Source organism: Phalaenopsis equestris, unplaced genomic scaffold (genome assembly GCF_001263595.1).
Source record: "Phalaenopsis equestris unplaced genomic scaffold, ASM126359v1 Scaffold223212, whole genome shotgun sequence".
Taxonomy (NCBI): domain Eukaryota; kingdom Viridiplantae; phylum Streptophyta; class Magnoliopsida; order Asparagales; family Orchidaceae; genus Phalaenopsis; species Phalaenopsis equestris.
Genome location: NW_018241342.1, coordinates 34,950 through 54,605, shown reverse-complemented (window position 1 = coordinate 54,605; position 19,656 = coordinate 34,950). Strand labels below are relative to the sequence as shown.

The window sequence follows — 19,656 nt, the reverse complement described above, 5'->3', positions numbered from 1 at the left end:
TAAGGAGAATCTACATTTGATTTTTATTGATTTAGAAAAAGCTTACGATAAGGTTCCAAGAAATAACCTTTGGAGATTTATAGAATTTACTTCAATGCATATAAATCTTTTTCTAATATTGCAAGCTTTCTTTGTTGGTCTATGGACTATTGGGTTTGGTCTTTTTCAGTAGAAATTATGTTGATATCGATGTGGTGATTGTTGACCTATAAATGTCCTCTTAGGCTTCCGGGTTGAAAAAAACTATGACTATTAGTACACTAAGCCGGAAGCCTAAGAGCATCTTGGGTCCGTTGACTATTAGTACACTAATTCCGGGTTGAGGAGGTCTACATTGGAGTCTAAAGGCCTTCGTTTAAGTAGAACTAAAACTGAATACATGGAATGTAATTTTAGTAGTAATAGCTCTAGTGACAGAAGTGTGACTTTGGGAGATCAAATAATTAAAAGGTGTGAACGATTTAGATATCTTGGGTCTGTTGTTCAAAGCGATGATGACATAGATGGGGATGTTAATAGTAAAATTCAAGTTGGTTGAAGATGAGAAATGCTTCGGGCCTTTTGTGTGATAGAAAAGTACCGCTTAGACTGAAAGGAAAATTTTATAAGACGGTGGTGAGACCTGCAATGCTCTATGGCGTTGAATGTTGGCCTTTAAAAGAGAAGCATAATAATAAGTTAAGTGTTGCCGAGATGAGAATTATTATGTGGATGAGTGGCTTTACACTTAGAGACAAAATGCAAAATGAATATATCCATGATAGGGTTGGTGTAGCTTTTGTGACGGACAAAATTAGAGAAAGTCTTCTTATATGGTTTGGTCACATTAAACGTCGACCATCTGATGATCCGACTAGAAGAGTAGATGTTTTAGATTCGACTTGTGTTAAGAAAGACAGAGGTAGACATAGGAAGACTTGGGCTTATTGTATAAAAAATGATCTTAATTTACTAGAACTAAATGAAAGTATGACACTAAATAGGACGCAATGGAGAAAAATGATTCATGTAGCCGACCCCACATAGTGGGATTAAAGCTTCTTTGTTGTTGTTGTTGTTGTTGTATACTTACATTTCAAATCCAACAAAAATTCAATTTGCTCTTAAACCTTTTGACCTGTAATTGTGAAGCTTACATTTCTTTAATAAACTCAAATTATTAAGCATCCAGTTTGCCAAACTTGTGAAATTTTGATTCAAAGCACCAACTAAAATTATTTTATTACGAAACAATATTCAATATCAAATATCATAATGTTCAATCAACTCAAATCATCTCTTTTTCCTGAAATTCAACATTTTCTATCCGAAAACATATTTTAAACTTTGATGATCAATAAATATTACATATTTCACCCTATACAAATAGTATTTTAATTCCTCTAAAACAAATATTACAACTGGTAGTGTCATATCATGAGTTGGATAATTTTCTTAATTTCATTTTAACTTTCAACTGCCTTAACGTAATAGCAAATGCCACTTTCATTCTGCATTAAGATACATCCTACTACTTTCAAAGATATGCTACAAGAAAGCCAATTATAATCGACAAAATTTTCCCCTAAAAGTTTTTTACTAAACTTCTGGCAGACTAGTATGTCATAAAAGTTTCTGACACAAAAATTCATTGAAATGTAATTCACTTGTCTGCGACAAGTTTTCAAGATGAAATAAATTTTTTGAACTATTGAATCTATGCATTTATAAATGCCATAACTAAAACACTGGGAATTTGATAATAAAGAAAAATATGGGTTGGGTTTATTGTGTTGTTTGATATTTCAGTGAGAATTTGATAAATGACTGAAGGAGTGCACTAGTTTTGTAAGTATCAATGTCTCGAGTGCTATGCATGTAATTGGCCCAACATTTTTTTGTAAACCAGTTGATGTTAGAAGTAATAAGAATTAAGTATATTTGTGGCTATTTCCTTTACATCAATTTGTGCCATTTTTTTCAAAAGTTAAATTGCATTTTTTTGAACAGTTAAATAAAATTTTGATGTTAACTTTGTCCCAAGTTTCTAGTTAAATTATCGACAAATTCATACAAAAGAACAAATATTATTTTTGATAAATTGGTACTTGAGTTGGGGGGCCAATTGTGACATAATTCTTACAAAGCTTATTTGTAACTTATACTTAATAATTAAGCATCAAAATCTTATGGACTCAAAATCTTGTGGAGTCAATTTAGGCTCGTATAGAGTATGAATATCAGCAGTGAAAGATCTTGGTTGTATAAAGGCGGAAAAGCATTAATTGATGAATTCTTGAAAGGTGTCGAGTTCTTTTTGCATGTGACATCTTGACTTCTTATTTTCTTACAGAGAAAAATTTCGATGTCTATTTGTGATACATAAGAATCAAGCATATTTAATGTCAAATAAAGTCATATTGAATATGTACTGCAGAAGATTTTAATCAAATTACTGGTTTAGAACTTCTCGCGATGAGTATGAACCATATATAAATGCCCAAGTTAAAACATCAACAGGCTAATCACCTTTAAATGAATATGAATTTAACCCATGAAAAAATAATATTTAATGCATCAAGAGCTCACTTTGCATGGGTAATGGAAGAAAAGCCACAAAATATAAAAAATAAAAAATTCAAGGAAATATTGGGTGTAACATAACAATAATTGTTGGAAAGTTGTACAATTCACTCTGATTATGGCTGTTATGATGTTGTGCATATCAAAGCTTGATATAATATTTAAAATTTTTTTGAGAAGACACTGCTCATTTACACAGCATGTTCACAGACATTTACAAGTCTGGGAGAAAATCTCCTTTGATTAGAGGGGAAGTGTGGTCTGAGCTATGTCAGTTATGGGCATCTCCTGACTACATTCACAAAACAAAGCAGACAAAATAAAATTGGGCATCTGACTGGGGTGGCATGGGTAACACCTCACAAATTATAGGCTCTGGGCATCTGACTGGGGTGGCATGGGTAACACCTCATAAATTATAGGCTCAAATTCTTACACCAAGTATAAGAGAAGAGTAGTACGTCAGAAGTAACGTATGCAAGAAAGTTTTAAAACATTAAAGAGACTAAATTTCAAAATAGATTTACAAAAACAAGTGTTTTGAAAGAAACCGACAGCTTTGGAATTACATAATATAACACATCAGCACTAGGTGCAACACCACAGAAAGCATATGTAAGTAATTTTTTTTAATTGCAATCTTTTAGAAATTTTATTATGTTTTAATTTCATCATAATATTTTGTAGGATGACTATATAAGGCTAAAGGAGACAGAGCAAGAGCTTAACAGATGCAGGCAATTGGAGTGGTCATTCTGAGCAATTAGAGTTTAATGTATGGAGAGAAGTTGTCATAGATAAAAAGGAAAAATATATGATTTAGCTTCGTTGGGTTTGGCATACAATGCACGTCATTTATCTCTAGTCATCATATTGATTTGCTCGATGACCTAGATCAAAGATGTGTCGTTGCATTTACTGAGGGCGTTAAGGCCCAAAGGACTGCTTAGTTTGAAGCTCAAACAACTGCTATGAAAGCAAAGATGGAAAAGTTGCGTTGTGACAGAAGAAAGTAAAATAGCTAATGGATGAGGAGGAGGAGGTGCAGGATGAGGAAGAGACTGATGATGATTTGCTACTTTCTGTATCAGTTTATTCTGTTATGTGATGTTTTTTTTTTTTTTTGAAGGGATGTGATAACAATGATTAACGAAGGATTAGAAGCTTTGTAGTATATTTGGATCAATTATGTTAGTAGATTATTTAGATATTGCTTTCATAACAAAAAATACAGGTACACTTTGCAGTATAATTTAGATAACAAAAAATACAGATTATTTAGATATTGCTTTCATAACAAAAAATACTTAGAAGCTTTGTAGTATAATTCTATAACCAATGCACAATTTTATACATATATCTTTCTTGTTAACAAAAAATACAGGTGCACTTCAAGACAAATTACATATCTAGCTAACCTCTTATCCATTATATCTTGCAACTAGCATTTTATTTCATATATTCTTTAGGAGTTATTCAACAAAGAGATCTATATATCACAAATTCACCTTCTCTTTTAAGTAACAATCCAAGTAATTACTAGGTTATTTGAGTTTCCTTTACATGTTTCTAGGCTGCCAACTACTTCTTCAAGTGAGCTAAAACCACTCCATTCAAAAAAGTTGCACCAAGCGAGCAATCAAAATCCAAGTCATAATCTAATCTATCAATTCAGCAGGTCATGTCATATCATTTCAGACAATGGGTCAACCTTTAAAAATACATAGATATATAGATTTATCGCGTGACAAATTTGATTAGCAATATTCAACAATTAATCAAGGAAAAATAAAATGTCCAACAAATTCTTGGTGAAGTTTCCTAAAAAAAATCTCACAAAAAATATAAAAAGTGGCCTATTAAAATGATTAAAGTGTTATGGGTATATTACTCTAGCCCAAAAATGTCAACAAAGATTACTTACGCTTTGGTGTTTAGAACTTAATCCTACAACTCGATTTTAAGCTACAATCACATCAAGTAGCAATTTAATATGAGCCCACCCAAGAGCATGCTCGCTTGGGAATGAAAAAGCTTGATGCAATTGATGAAGTTAGACAGCAAGCTCAGAAAAACTTGAAATTTTATTGAATAAGAATGTCTAGAGCCTTCAACATTATGGTACAACTTCAAACATTCTAAAGAAAATTGATCCAGATAATAACCAAGGACAGTAATTATCCATCAAAGATTCGTGCCTCTAATTAACAGTTGATATTTGAAAAAATATTACATTTAATATCTTCCATGTAGTGGAATAGTCAGATTCAAGTGTTGTGACAGAAAGCCTCCAATAAGATAGGTGTCATTTTAAGTTTTTATATTCAAAACCTACTAATAATCTGCCTGCAAGACAAGGAATTTTGTAGGAATGATTGAACTTCATGCAAAGATCTTAAAACAGATACCATAATGATTGATATTAGATCTCATCTGATTATATGGGAAAAAGGAAAAATGATTTTTTAAAAAGAACATATGCAAAGTAGTTCTACATTGTCACTTTGACTTGTTGAGATTTTGAAATCAAACGATAAGATTCTCAATTCCATAAATTTTAACCAATTAAGTTTGAAAAAGCACAAGTCCCTCATGGCTCAAGTTTAGAAAAACTTGAGCTGTCCTAAAGGTCAAACTCAATACACCCAAATATGATCAATAGCTCTTCTTATTAGATCAGGCAATAAGTGGCCGCACTCTATAAGCCCCCATTTTGTGAACGTAATGATAATTGTTATCCAGTTCTATAATAATTCAAGTAACCCAAATCAGAGAAATTTTCTCAAATTATTGATAGGTCATAGCATAATAAAAAAATGATCCTAACTTTAAGAGATCATTTGTGCAAACAAACCAAAATATTCCCAATTATGCAAGCTTAAATGCCTAAAAGCCAAATAAAATTTTCTAAGTTTGAAGAATTCATTCAATTAATTCAAAAAGCATATATTTCTTATGGCTCGAGTCTAAGAAACAAATGAGACCAAAAAATCGAGCTCAACAAACTCAAACATGATCAAATAAATGATAAATCACATAATAAAAGAACCTGTCACATCAATAGGATAACGAAATCTATCTTGTTTCAAACTATTAGATTTGATAACTTTATGTGACCACCATAAATGAAACCTTCACAATTAGTACAAATAAAAACATAGAAATCAAATTACTTAAACAGCGTCAACCCAAGTTTGATATCATCATAAAAGAATATTGTTCACTTCAATTAAACATTAAAAACCACAAAGTAAATCCTACTGAAATCCTCTTATTTAATATTTCAGACAAAGCTCTCTTTGAGCACTTCTTAAACTTGGCGAAGTTGAGGCATATAACTCAGTCTTGGCTTAGTAGTCATGCTAAACTAATCATCCTCTATAGTGTTGTCGTATAGCAAGAACTTGGACGTTCATCAAGTGCAATGAACTGGAAGGCAAAGAATCGAGCTATTGACAAGTCGAAACAAGCTAATTCATCTTCGTTCGTGTTTAGTCAACCATCTCACCGCTTAACCCAAGTCATTCTAGGGTAGGCGATGACAGGCAAGCCTATTTTCACATAGACCGATTACAATGAGTAAAACTAAGTTACAAATAACCAAATTTGGCCCATTGTCAAGCTTTTTTATTCCTCGTCATTTTTGCCCAAATATTGCAACATTTAATTTCATTTTTTTATTAATTTTAATGTATAAGGATAGAATGATTTCATCATTAATTTAAGATTTTTTTCCTTTTGATCCAAGTTGATTGTTGATGGTGGATTCCTCCCAATTGATCCAAGTTGAGTATGTGGACCACCTCAAACTGTGAATAAGGAACTACTCTTCCTTCACCCTTTCATTCGTTAAAAGGATATTTTACACCTTAATTTATCATTTAACTTTCTTCAAGATCTCTCAATTGCAATCCCTATGCCTTAAAATCCATAATATGTCATAAACCCAAGCCTCCTTGTCCAAATGAGATAGAACAATCACATAAAGCCCTCCATCACATGGAAATTTGATCCCTATTTACTCACTGCCCCACATTTTCTTTAGGTTTAGATTGCCTTTTTGAATATAAAAACAATGTGTGATAAGCCTTTAAGAACCAGATAAATCAAACAAACTTTCTAATAAAAAGATACACCGTAGAAATTAAAATAAGGTGAAGCTTAAAAGACCTTGCATAATTTAGGATTCCCAACCACGATCTTAACCCTTGTTTTTTCTTTGAGTTTCTCATCAGGGAAATCTGCGATCTTTCTAATGATGTGGGGTTGTAATTTTATCCTTCTGTTCTCAATGATAGCTCCTAGTAATTCGATCTGTTGAGCCGCAATCTTCATCTTTGTTACTGATAATACAAGTACTTCTTTTTCAACAATCATGAGGAACTTCTCCAGATATTCCTTATGCTCTTGTTCTGTATTACAAAAAATCAGGACATCATCAATATAAACTATAAGGAAATTTGAGCAATTTTAAAAACAATGGTCCATTTTCCTTTGGAAGATTGCTGATGTGTTTTTCAATCTGAATGGCATCACAAGCCATTCAAACAGCCTTGTTGGGACTATAAAGGCAGTCCACTCAATTGAATCAGGATGCATGGCAACCTGATGGAATCCACTCTTCAAATCAAACTTTGAGTAGATTTTGTTGTTTCCTATCTTCTTTAGCAGCGTATTAATTCCTGGTAGTGAATATTGGTTTTTTTATGTGTTGACTTGAGTAATTTCTTTATAGAAAGTAACAGTGTTACCTTTAATTCTCATTCTTCCGTTCATGCTTCTTATAAAATTGTATCCCAACAGCATTTGGATGTCGTCTTTTGCATCCATCTCCAAGCATTAGATTAAAGGAATACGAAAATTCTGGCTGTTGATTATCATTGTACCGGCCTTCATCTTTTTAGTGGATTCAGTCACAGAATTTACTCCTCTGAATACTACTTTATAGTTCAGTTCTTTTCTTGCTTCTATTGGCACGTCACCTATATTTACGCAACACGAAGTGGCACCTGTGTCCACTATAGCACGAATACTGAATTGTTCAACACCTGAGATATTAAAAACAATTATTAGGTTAAATATCCTATTCGTAACCTTTCGTGGCCCTTTCTGAGCCTGTTCCTTGAGAATTTCATTGAACACTTTAGCGCCACGGTCTTCCTCAAGCTCTTCTTCGCTTTCTTCAACTATCACCTACTTTCCTTTGTCATGCAGTTAGAGTTCTTTCCTTGATTCTTCTAGTTGTGATTCCAGAAGATTTTGAAGTTGTTGTAACTTATTGTTCTCCTCAACTAGATGATCGGAGTACTTCAGTAACTCTTGTATTAGCGTCTCTTTGGAGTGATATGGCTGCAAGACAAGTTCTTTCTGTACAGAGATCTTTAACTAAAATTAGAACACAACGGGCACGCTGTTATTTTACATAATGCACAATGAATGCGCATATATATAAAAGTACAGCGTGTATATGGTCCCTGAATTAGCTGATTGTGCTCCCATCTGTGAGCACAATTTTCTTGTTCCTTGCTGAGCTTGATGGCACAACGCCACCAAAAATCTTCTTTTATCATAAAACCATATTCTTCTGTTGGTAAGTTCTCTAATGCGTGTCGAACATGGGCTAGAGTATTTACTCCTTCTCCCTCAGAGACGCTACAGATACCATCAGATTGCTCTTCATCCAGATTTACGGATAGCACATCGTAATCATCTGGTAGATCTAGGTTACTCAATATGGCTGCTCTCGTCATATTTCCCTTTTTGTTCTTACATTCCCTTGCGAAATGTCATTCCTCTTCGCAGATATAGCACCTGCATTTTGAAGACCTCGGCTTGTCTTTATTCTTTATAACCCGCACGTGGGTGAAGACCTCGGCTTGTTTTTATTCTTTATAACCCGCACGTGGGTGTCATGCGGTTTTCCTTTGTAATTCTTCGATATTCTGAGGCCGTATTTCTTCTGATTGTTGTAGTAGCCAGGTACTGGTATTTTTCTGCAGATTGAGAGGTCATTGATTCCTCTCTGTATTGCTACCTTTTTGCATAGGTCTGAGATGTATTGGTAAGTAAATCGTATTCTTGGAAGGACACCGATTGTATTACCTGGGTACTTTGCTTTAAATGCTTCTTCAATTTCATTTCCCAGTATAGGGGCATTTTCCTGAAAAATTTATCAAAAAGTTCAGGATTTATAAACATACGGCCAGACTTAGCCGCAAGAACTTTGTAGTCGTTCATGTAATCGAACAGATTCTTAATTTGGTTACAAGATAATCGTTCCAAATCAAGATACGCACGATTTTGTTCTTCTGTTGATCCTTGATACGGATCTTCCATTAGAATTATCCTTTGAATATGTGACAATACATTTTGTTGATCATCGGCTATATTAACGAGGGCTTCATATGTCATATGCCACTGAATCCATACTTTCTTTTCTACTTCGCCGAGTAGATTTTCAATAAACAGCACATTCGTTTTATTATCTTGGAACTGTTTATCATTAATCAGATTAAGAGTAATTGATTTCATCTGGATATCACATCATCATACAAAGAAAAATCATCAGGTAAAATTAACAGAACTCCTTAAGAATTGTGGGCCAATGGGAGAGTCCACATATTTTGCTGATAAGTTTTTTGAAGTCAGATGACTTTACTCTAAATTTCTGAAATTGACTGGATGATGATGATGAAGGTCCAGCCTGAGAATCAGTGGTTGCAGGGGGATACATAACTGAACCCATAATTGGTTCATTTGGTGGTAGGTAAGGGGAAGATGAGACAGATGCATACAAACTATCAGCTTTAGATGTCATCTTTCTTAATTTTGGATAATCAAAATCAGCTAACTGATCTTCTATGGAAGTATAACAGAATTGGGATTAGGACTCAGCTTCTTATGACGGTGGAGTTTCAGGTGGTGGTCTTAAAATGGGGTAATCAAGGTTTTCAGAATCAAAGGTTTCAGAGTAATTGTTCTTCCCACCACGTTCCGGGGAAATTTTTGAAATTTCATTAGTACATAAATTCATATATAAAAATAAGGAAAAATCATCATCAGAGTTTTCCTTTTTAGAATTATCCCAAATAGGGATATTTTCATCACCTTCTGTATTGAGATCATAGTCCCAAATAGGACCATCTTCATAAGCCATGAAAATTAGTTCATCATGGTTTTCTAGTTCAGGGTTATGGTTTTCTGGTTCAGGGTTTTCTGTATCATTGGTAGAATGGTGAGCAACATGAGATGGTTTATTTGTAGTATAACCTGAGAAAGAAAGATGGAGAGTACCATCAATCCGTTGATGAGTTTGTAATTGATGTGGAATTTGGACAGTGGGTTGGTCAGAGGGTTTTAAGTTCCATGCTAACCCTTGTAATTGTGTAATAGTATGTCTTGCACCTGGAATTGCAGTAATTTCATGGGAAGAAAGGTAACCAGCAATGTCAGATAAGTTATACTTGAAACCGGTGTGACTGGTATTTGTCAATCTTGCAACAAGGGCCCTGATAATTGAGAGGTTTGATTCACCTCCATGTCATTCTTCATATCCATAAGTCATAATTACAAGTTCTATGTGGTGCATAAAGTCATGGATAAACATCATCAAATTTGGTATAATATACACCAACTGTGTTCTGGATGACAGATCTACCTTCATTGTTCCAATGATTGAAACATCAGATCATCATCTGGTCTCTTAATACAATTAATGCAGTAGTTCCAACATCTCTATTGTGTAGAGCATGTATTTGAACCATCATTAGTCTGAGGTGGTTATGCTGCATACCTTCGTGTATTAGTCGTTGATACAACTCTTGCCTAATAAAAGACAAATTTACTTGTTCACCCTCCGTAATCAGAATTCGTTCTTCAGAATAGAGTTAATATACTCTATGCTTGCAGTAGTCCAACCATCTTCGTAGAGGGTCTCAGCGGGTACAAGATTTACACGTCGTTGTTGTGAAATCAGTAGTTCAGCTTCCGGGTTAAGCTGACTTTCAAGAGTAAGTTGATAGGAATTTCGTCTTGGCAGTCTTCGCTGCAGTTCATAAGCAATACATGATCTCATCTGATATCCTCGGATTTGATCATCAATAGTGGGTGATGAGGTCGAAGCTAGGTTGGAATTTCGTACGGATGGATTAGGTTGGAGTATAGTGAATGTTCGGGATGTGGAGACCATTAGGGGAGCTTTTGTTTTTCTTTCAAGAAAATCTTTTCGGGATTTTGAAAAACAAAGAGAGATCATTTAGGCTTAGCTATTTCATGTGAAGCTGAAGGACCGTCAATGGAAAGATTTTGAAGTTGCTTTTGCAGAGTGGCAATAAATGACTCAATTGATTGAGTTTCACTTTGCGTTCTTCGTTGAAGTTTATCTTCAATAGCCTGCAACTTATCAGAAACAACAAGCAATAGTTGAATAATAGCATTATTTTATTTTACAATAGAGCTTAAAGAAGATGCACTGTTTTGTCTGGCGTCAGCAGGATTGAGAAATCCTAAAGCCGGAGGTTCAAGTGAATCAGTAGCTTGTAAAGCTGTTTTATAGTCACTATTGTTTGAAGACAGTCTCCAATTGTTCATTCACTATAAATTGAAGATTTCAAACTTAAATATGTCAGAAAAATTGTGTTCTGAGTTCACCTTTCAAGAATTCTTCATATCAATCTATAAGTTTGTTGCTAAGATTTTTTTAATCATTAATTATTATTTAAAAACCTTTAATCTATATATATGGCTCATTCTCGATGCATTGTGCAATTGTAAGGTTGAACAGGGCTGAACAGGGCTTATCAGGGCTTATCAGGGTAACATTGAAACTCCAACCATATATATATATTAAAAGTTTTTAAATAATAATTAATGATTAACAAAATCTGAGTTCACCTTTCAAGAATTCTTCATATCAATCTATAAGTTTGTTGCTAAGATTTTGTTAATCATTAATTATTATTTAAAAACTTTTAATATATATATATGGTTGGAGTTTCAATGTTACCCTGATAAGCCCTGATAAGCCCTGTTCAGCCCTGTTCAACCTTACAATTGCACAATGCATCGAGAATGAGCCATATATATAGATTAAAGGTTTTTAAATAATAATTAATGATTAAAAAAATCTTAGCAACAAACTTATAGATTGATATGAAGAATTCTTGAAAGGTGAACTCAGAACACAATTTTTCTGACATATTTAAGTTTGAAATCTTCAATTTATAGTGAATGAACAATTGGAGACTGTCTTCAAACAATAGTGACTATAAAACAGCTTTACAAGCTACTGATTCACTTGAACCTCCGGCTTTAGGATATCTCAATCCTGCTGACGCCAGACAAAGCAGCTCATCTGCTTTAAGCTCTATTATGAAACAAAATAATATCATTATTCAACTATTGCTTGTTGTTTCTGATAAGTTATAGACTATTGGCGATAAACTTCAACGAAGAACGCAAAGTGAAACTCAATCAATTGAGTCATCTATTGGCACTCTGCAAAAGCAACCTCAGAATCTTTCCATTGACGGTCCTTCAGCTCCACATGAAATATCTAAGCCTAAAGGATCTCTCTTTGTTTTTCAAAATCCCAACAAAAATTTCTTGAAAGAAAAACAAAAACTCCCCTAATGGCATCCACATCCTGAACATCCACTATACTCCAACCTAATCCATCCGTACGAAATTCCAACCTACCTTCCACCTCATCACCCACTATTGATGATCAAATCTGAGGATATCGGATGAGATCACGTATTGCTTATGAACTGCAGCGAAGGCTATCAAGACGAAATTTCTATCAACATACTCTTGAAAGTCAGCTTAACCCGGAAGCTGAACTAGTGATTTCACAACAACGATGTGCAAATCTTGTACCCGCTGAGACCCTCTATGAAGATGGTTGGACTACTGCAAGCATAGAGTATATCAACACTGCTCACGAATTCTGGCTACAGAGGGTGAACAAGTAAATTTATCTTTTATTAGGCAAGAGTTGTATCAGCGACTAATACGCGAAGGTATGCAGCATATCCACCTCGGACTAATGAAGATGCTGGAACTACTGCATTAATTGTACTAAGAGACACCAGATAGCGATCTGATGTTTCAATCATTGGAACAATGGAGGTAGATCTGTTATTCGGAACACGGTGTATATTACACCAAATCTGATGATGTCTATCTATGACTTTATGCACCACATAGAACTTGTAATTATGACTCATGGATATGAAGAATGGAAGGAAGGTGAATCAAACCTCTTGATTATCAGGGCTCTTGTTGCAAGATTAATAAATATCAGTCACACCGGTTTCAGGTATAACGTATCTGGTATTGTTGATTACCTTTCTTCTCATGAAATTACTGCAATTCCAGGAGAAAGGCATACTATTACACAATTACAAGGGTTAGCATGGAACCTAAAACCCTATGACCAACCCACTGTCCAAATTCCACATCAATTACAAACCCATCAACGGATTGACGGTGCTCTCTGTCTTTCTTTCTCAGGTTATACCACAAATAAACCACCTGCTATTGCTCACCATTCCACAAATGATACAGAAAGCCCTGAACCAGAAAACCATGACGAACTAATTTTCATGGCTTATGAAGATGGTCATATTTGGGACTATGATCTCAATACAGAAGGCGATGAAAACATTCCTATTTGAGATAATTCTGAAAAGGAAGACTCTAATGATAACTTTTCTTTATTTTTATACATGAATTTATGTAATAATGAAATTTAAAAAATTTCCCCGAAACGTGGCGAGGAGAACAATTATTCTGAAACCTTTGATTCTGAAAAGTTTGATTACCTCATTTTAAGACCACCACCTGAAACTCCACCTTCATCAGAACCTGAGTCACAATCTCAATTCTGTTATATTTCCATAGAAGATCAGTTAGCTGATCTTGATTATCCAAAATTAAAAAAGATGGCATCTAAAGCTGATAGTTTGTATGCATCTGTCTCATCTTCCCCTTACCCACCACCAAATGAACCAATTATGGGTCCAGTTATGTATCACCCTATAACCACCACTAGTTCTTAGGTTGGACCTTCATCATCATCCAGTCAATTTCAGAAATTCAGACCTTCATCATCATCATCCAGTCAATTTCAGAAATTCAAAATAAAGTCATCTGACTTCAAAAGAACTTATCAGCAAAATATGTGGACTCTCCCATCGGCCCACAATTCTCAAGGAGTTCTGTTAATTTTACCTGATGATTTTTCTTTGTATAACGATGTGATATCCAGATAGAAATCAATTACTCTTAAACTGATTAATAATAAACAGTTTCAAGATAATAAGGCGAAGGTGTTGTTTATTGAAAATCTACTCGACGAAGTAGAAAAAAAAGTATGGATCCAGTGGCGAATGGCATTTGAGGATGAATACAAAGCCCTCGTTAACATAGCCGATGATCAACAAAATGCATTGTCACGGATTCGAAGGATAATTCTAATGGAAGATCTGTATCAAGGATCACCGGAAGAACAAAATTAACAAAATCGTGCGTATCTTGATTTGGAACGATTATCTTGTAACCAAATTAAGAATCTGTTCGATTACATGAACGACTACAAAGTTCTTGCGGCTAAGTCTGGCCGTATGTTTATAAATCCTGAACTTTTTGATAAATTTTTCAGGAAAATGCCCCTATACTGGGAAATGAAATTGAAGAAGCATTTAAAGCAAAGTACCCAGGTAATACAATCGGTGTCCTTCCAAGAATACGATTTACTTACCAATACATCTCAGACCTATGCAAAAAGGCAGCAATATAGAGAGGAATCAAAGACCTCTCAATCTGCAGAAAAATATCAGTACATGGCTACTACAACAATCAGAATAAATACGACCTCAAAAAATTGAAGAATTACAAAGAAAAACCGCATGACACCCACTTGCGGGTTATAAAGAATAAAAACAAGCCGAGGTCTTCAAAGTGCAGATGCTATACTGCGGAGAGGAAGGGCATTTCGCAAGGGAATACAAGAACAAAAAGGGAAATTTGGCGAGAGCAGCCATATTGAGTAACCTAGATCTACCAAATGATTACGATGTGCTATCCGTAGATCTGGATGAAGAGTAATCTAATGCTATCTTGTAGCATCTCTGAGGGAGGAGTAAATATCCTAGCCCATGTTCGACACGCATTAGAGAACTTACCAACAGAAGAATATGGTTTCATGATGAAAGAAGATTTTGGGTGGCGTTGTGCCAACAAGTTCTTTCAATAGTGGGTGATGGAAGGGAAGCTAGGTTGGAATTTCGTACGGATGGATTAGGTTGGAGTATAGTGGATGTTTGGGATGTCGGACTTCAAGTTTATTTCTTGTGTGTCTGCAAACTTCTGATACAAGACTATTTAAAGAGAAAACGCATCGAGTTCAACCGACAGTGGTTGAGGATAATAATGCGTTAGGTACATCAGATAAGAATAAAGTGAACCCCACTACACCGAAAGCGGGTTCACGGGTGGAATAAAGCTAAAGTTCTCGTGCAAAAGGACAGATTCCTTAGCACGTTATTATCATAAAGCAAGCACTCACACATAAAAATACATAGTGGTGAGTCAGTATGGTCCCACCATTAATTATGAAGGCTAAATCACCCATTACAATGAGTAAAACTAAGTTACAAATAACCAAATTTGGCCCATTGTCAAGCTTTTTTATTCCTCGTCATTTTTGCCCAAATATTGCAACATTTAATTTCATTTTTTTATTAATTTTAATGTATAAGGATAGAATGATTTCATCATTAATTTAAGATTTTTTTCCTTTTGATCCAAGTTGATTGCTGATGGTGGATTCCTCCCAATTGATCCAAGTTGAGTATGTGGACCACCTCAAACTGTGAATAAGGAACTACTCTTCCTTCACCCTTTCATTCGTTAAAAGGATATTTTACACCTTAATTTATCATTTAACTTTCTTCAAGATCTCTCAATTGCAATCCCTATGCCTTAAAATCCATAATATGTCATAAACCCAAGCCTCCTTGTCCAAATGAGATAGAACAATCACATAAAGCCCTCCATCACATGGAAATTTTATCCCTATTTACGCACTGCCCCCACATTCTCTTTAGGTTTAGATTGCCTTTTTGAATATAAAAACAATGTGTGTGATAAGCCTTTAAGAACGATATAAATCAAACAAACTTCCTTATAAAAAGATATACCATAGAAATTAAAATAAGGTGAAGCTTAAAAAGTTGAATTCAACATGTCATTTGAAGCAAAAAAATCAGGAAAGAAAAAAAAAATTACAAATAAGATACATGTCATTACTCACCATCAACTCAAGCCTCTTAACTTCTAAAGATTGACATATAGCCTTTTCTTGCTCTAGCTTGCATTCTTTTTCAGCATGTTCTTTACTAAGATTTGCCATTTCCAAGTTTATCTGAAGCTCCTTCAAAAGTGCATTAGTCTCGCCAACCTTAAGCATATTTTCAATTGTTTCTCTGAAAACATATAGAAGGAAAGAAAATGACAAATAAGGTGCCTGGGATATAATTAGAGCAACATTCTCAGTAGAAAGAATAATAGTTAAACATCAATTGTTTGCAGTAGTGGAAAATGCTGCAAACTAGTTGTACACAAAAAAAAAAAAATGAAAAATAAAAGGCTATAACATACTTCTGCAACTGAGCACATTTTCTTGGTATGTCATCATAACATGACACATCAGGTATCTGATTCAGCAATGATTTCCAAATTGTTAATTCAGAATCCAAAGTCTGAGCATGTACTTGAATTTCTTGTAGTCGGTTAAGCTCCAATTCTGCCTTTTCCCTGCGCTCCTTTTCCTCCAATAACTGCTCTATCAATAATTCTTTATTCATATGTGAAGATTTCAATTGTCTAGCCTCTTTTAATTCAGCCTCCTAGAAGAAAACAATAATATATGAAAAAAATCAACCATATATGAAAAGCTTATCAGCTAAAATTAGGTGTGGTATATAACCCAGAACAAAAATTGACAAAAGCAAAAAAGGAAAATGGCAAAACAAAAGTTGTCCTATGAGCTAGAGAAATTGAGAGCAAATAAGATGGCAATGACATGAGATGTCATGGACATCAACGCCAGCCCACAGAGTCAGCAACAAAAAATAAGAAAACCCTCATCAGGGCCAAGAAACACAAAAGCCCAAAAACGAGACCCAAGATAAAAACAGCCAAATCTGCATCTATAGATCACATCCACAAGAGACAGAACTGAGATGACCATGAGAGAAACCCCGCAGAGGAAGAGAAAAAGGAAGCTACACAGAAGGGCGAGATGTGAGTGACTGCGATTGCCAGGTTTGCAAGAGAAACAAAAAATGCATGCGTGTGGTTTTGCATTGATGGTAGTGACTAGGTACAGACAAAACCTTTCGCTTCGACAATGCGCCTCAGATCAAAAGCCACTACACTCATCTCCACAATAGTTTTTCTCACATCATCTTTGTCTTCTACCTGTCGTCAAAATGAGGTCGTTTCTACCTTAGACCTCAAAATTCTCGCTCGGGAGTCTTTCGCCTTCTTCTTCCTTCGGCTTGCTAATGCCAGTCTGCACGTAGCGAACATAAGGATCGCTTGATTCCTTCTTTCACTCGGCTTCGATCCTCTTCCTTTATCCTTGGCTAGCACACGGGATTCCCTCACATGCAAAGCTATTTGATATGTTTTTTTTTCCTTCATTTTCTTCAACCGCTGCTTCTTCTTCTATACATGTTGTTGCTTCTTCTTCTTCTGTCGTTGCTTCTTCACCTTCCATTTCATTCTCTCTGTTTGATTGCTTCTAATGGGACGCCATTTTATAACAAACTTGTTGAGGCATTTCGTTCTCCCACGAAACAACAAAATTAGTTGAATTTTTTTTATAATAATATCCTTAATTATTTATTTATTTCTTTATTTATCGGTTATTAGATTATTTATGTATTCGCTAACATGGATCGCATTACCAACTCTTAACGCCCGATTCACAGGGCTCACTTTTTGACAAAATAGTTGTATTTTTTTTACAGTCATAATTTATGGGCAACAAAAGTTTTTATTAATTCATCACAAGTCATCAATTAATCTAAACCTAAATCGTCATCTTCTATGTTACTTTGAATTTACAATGAAGTGTTACAATTTTGATATTATTAAAAGTGCCAACTTACTTGAAGTAGAAACATACACTACTCATTATTGAAAATTTTTCTCAAAATTAAAAGTATTTTCCATTATTATGCTTTCATTTTAATTCTGTTTTCTTGCCCAATTTTCTATGAAAAATAGGACAAACGATCTCAAATACAAACAAATTAGGAATGACCGGGCATTATCTATGCATCGTAATCCAATTCATGTGTGTTTGGCACAAGTAGCTCCTTCCATACAAAAGAATAATTTACTCATCTTTCATGTAAGAAAAAAGATATCCTTAGCCCAGTTGCCTGTACCAAGAATTATAGCTACAGCTACGCTTGATACTTGCTGAAAGGTATACTACAATAATAAAAGATTTAAGATCATTATTCAAGATTAGAATGTCTTTATAATAAGACAAAACACATAAAATAACTTTCCGATAATTTCTGATCAATATTAGACACAGAAAAAAACAATCCAATAATACGTTTGAAGTCTAATGACGGTTGAGAAACTCACAGCCTTCCGAAGTTCATCCTTTAGATGCTTCACCAAAGTGGGGCTCTCTGAGGAGCTGGCTGTCACCAGTGGTGAATCACAACTTGATAACTTGCACTCTAGTTGACTCTTCTCATGTAGACACTGTTAACAATATGGTTTGAGCACATTACACTAGAAATACTATAACATTATAGAGCTACCTTGATTATCCTAATGCAAAAATAAGAATTCTAAAATCTTTTCTGAACAAAATAACATAAAAATTAGCTGAAATCACAGAATCAGATGCAACTGAAATTATAACAATGGGTCGCAGAAATGGTAGTCATGGCAACTGTGAAACTGCAAAAATTACAGAATAAATAATAGCATTATGGTAAATACATAAAAGCTTTTCACCTCATTCAGTTGTTCTTTTAAATCCACTAAAGTCTTTTTCAGTAGTTCTGCTTCTTTTTCAAAGCTATCAGCTCGGACTCTCATTCTTTCAAGCTGAAAGAAGAAATAAATTCAATAGATCCAAAATAAAAAATCATTCAAATATGTTTAACCTGATTAACCTCAGCATTGACCCTTGACAGAGACAGCTTTGATTCATCTTGCAAATGTGAGAAAGATAAATGTAGACGATTTTTCTCCCTTTCATTATTCTGAGAAACCAGAAGAAGTTCCTTTTCAACAGCTGATGCTTTTTCTTTTGCTGTCTCAGCTGACAATTCAGCATTTTTACGAACTTCAACTTCCTTCTTCAGCAGTATCTGGTAATCAAAGACAGGCAAAACAGCGTTATCACATGTAAGACGCCAAAACACAAAACCCTAACACAAGCAATGCCTTATAATACATAGTGAACAGAGTTTTGGAAATGCAACAATTAACAAGTCCATTCGACAAAAAAACAAATCTGGATATTAAAATGTTCACATCACTAATAAAGTATGCTTTCCCCTTATTTCAATAGGGAAAAAAAAGGTGGCACAGATTTTACAAACTCAATGCAGGAACAAGTGAAATAACATGCAATTGTCTCCTACTCCTCCCTGTGCTTCTAGTTGGTCATCGGCTTCCTGCATCTCTAGGAGGCCGCCGTCTTCCTTCCGGCACTTTCAGTTGGCCACGGGTTCCTCCTTGCATCTCCCTACTGTTTTTTTTATTTTTATTTTTTCAAATCTTGATTGTATCCCTTGTTAAATACTTAATAATAATTGCTATGCGTCGTCGTGGGTTGAATTAACTTTGGTATTAGAAAGAGCCACTAAAAAAAGTAAATTAAAGCAATAGAGTTAAATTAACCTCATTTTTTATTGTCTGTGTCTGCAATAAACACTTTCTCTTTTATTGTTCAGCTTTTAATCAAATAGTTAAACCGAAAATGTAAGTTTAAATCAATAGTAAACTAACCATAGATAGTGAATACTTGTATTCCTAAACTATAATAACACA

At 34.5% G+C, this 19,656-nt stretch overlaps 1 protein-coding gene across 1 annotated transcript in view; it reads right to left on the bottom strand.

The window, feature by feature from the left end:
* The window catches only part of LOC110037667 (mitotic spindle checkpoint protein MAD1), a 90,082-nt gene that overhangs the window by 51,747 nt on the left and 18,679 nt on the right, over positions 1-19,656 (bottom strand). The window contains exons 4-8 of the mRNA XM_020742364.1: positions 18,774-18,971; positions 18,613-18,705; positions 18,232-18,354; positions 16,225-16,472; positions 15,878-16,049 (exon numbers count right to left, since the gene is read on the bottom strand). Coding sequence (XP_020598023.1) covers positions 15,878-16,049; positions 16,225-16,472; positions 18,232-18,354; positions 18,613-18,705; positions 18,774-18,971 — 834 coding nt within the window. The remainder of the gene's footprint in view (positions 1-15,877; positions 16,050-16,224; positions 16,473-18,231; positions 18,355-18,612; positions 18,706-18,773; positions 18,972-19,656) is intronic.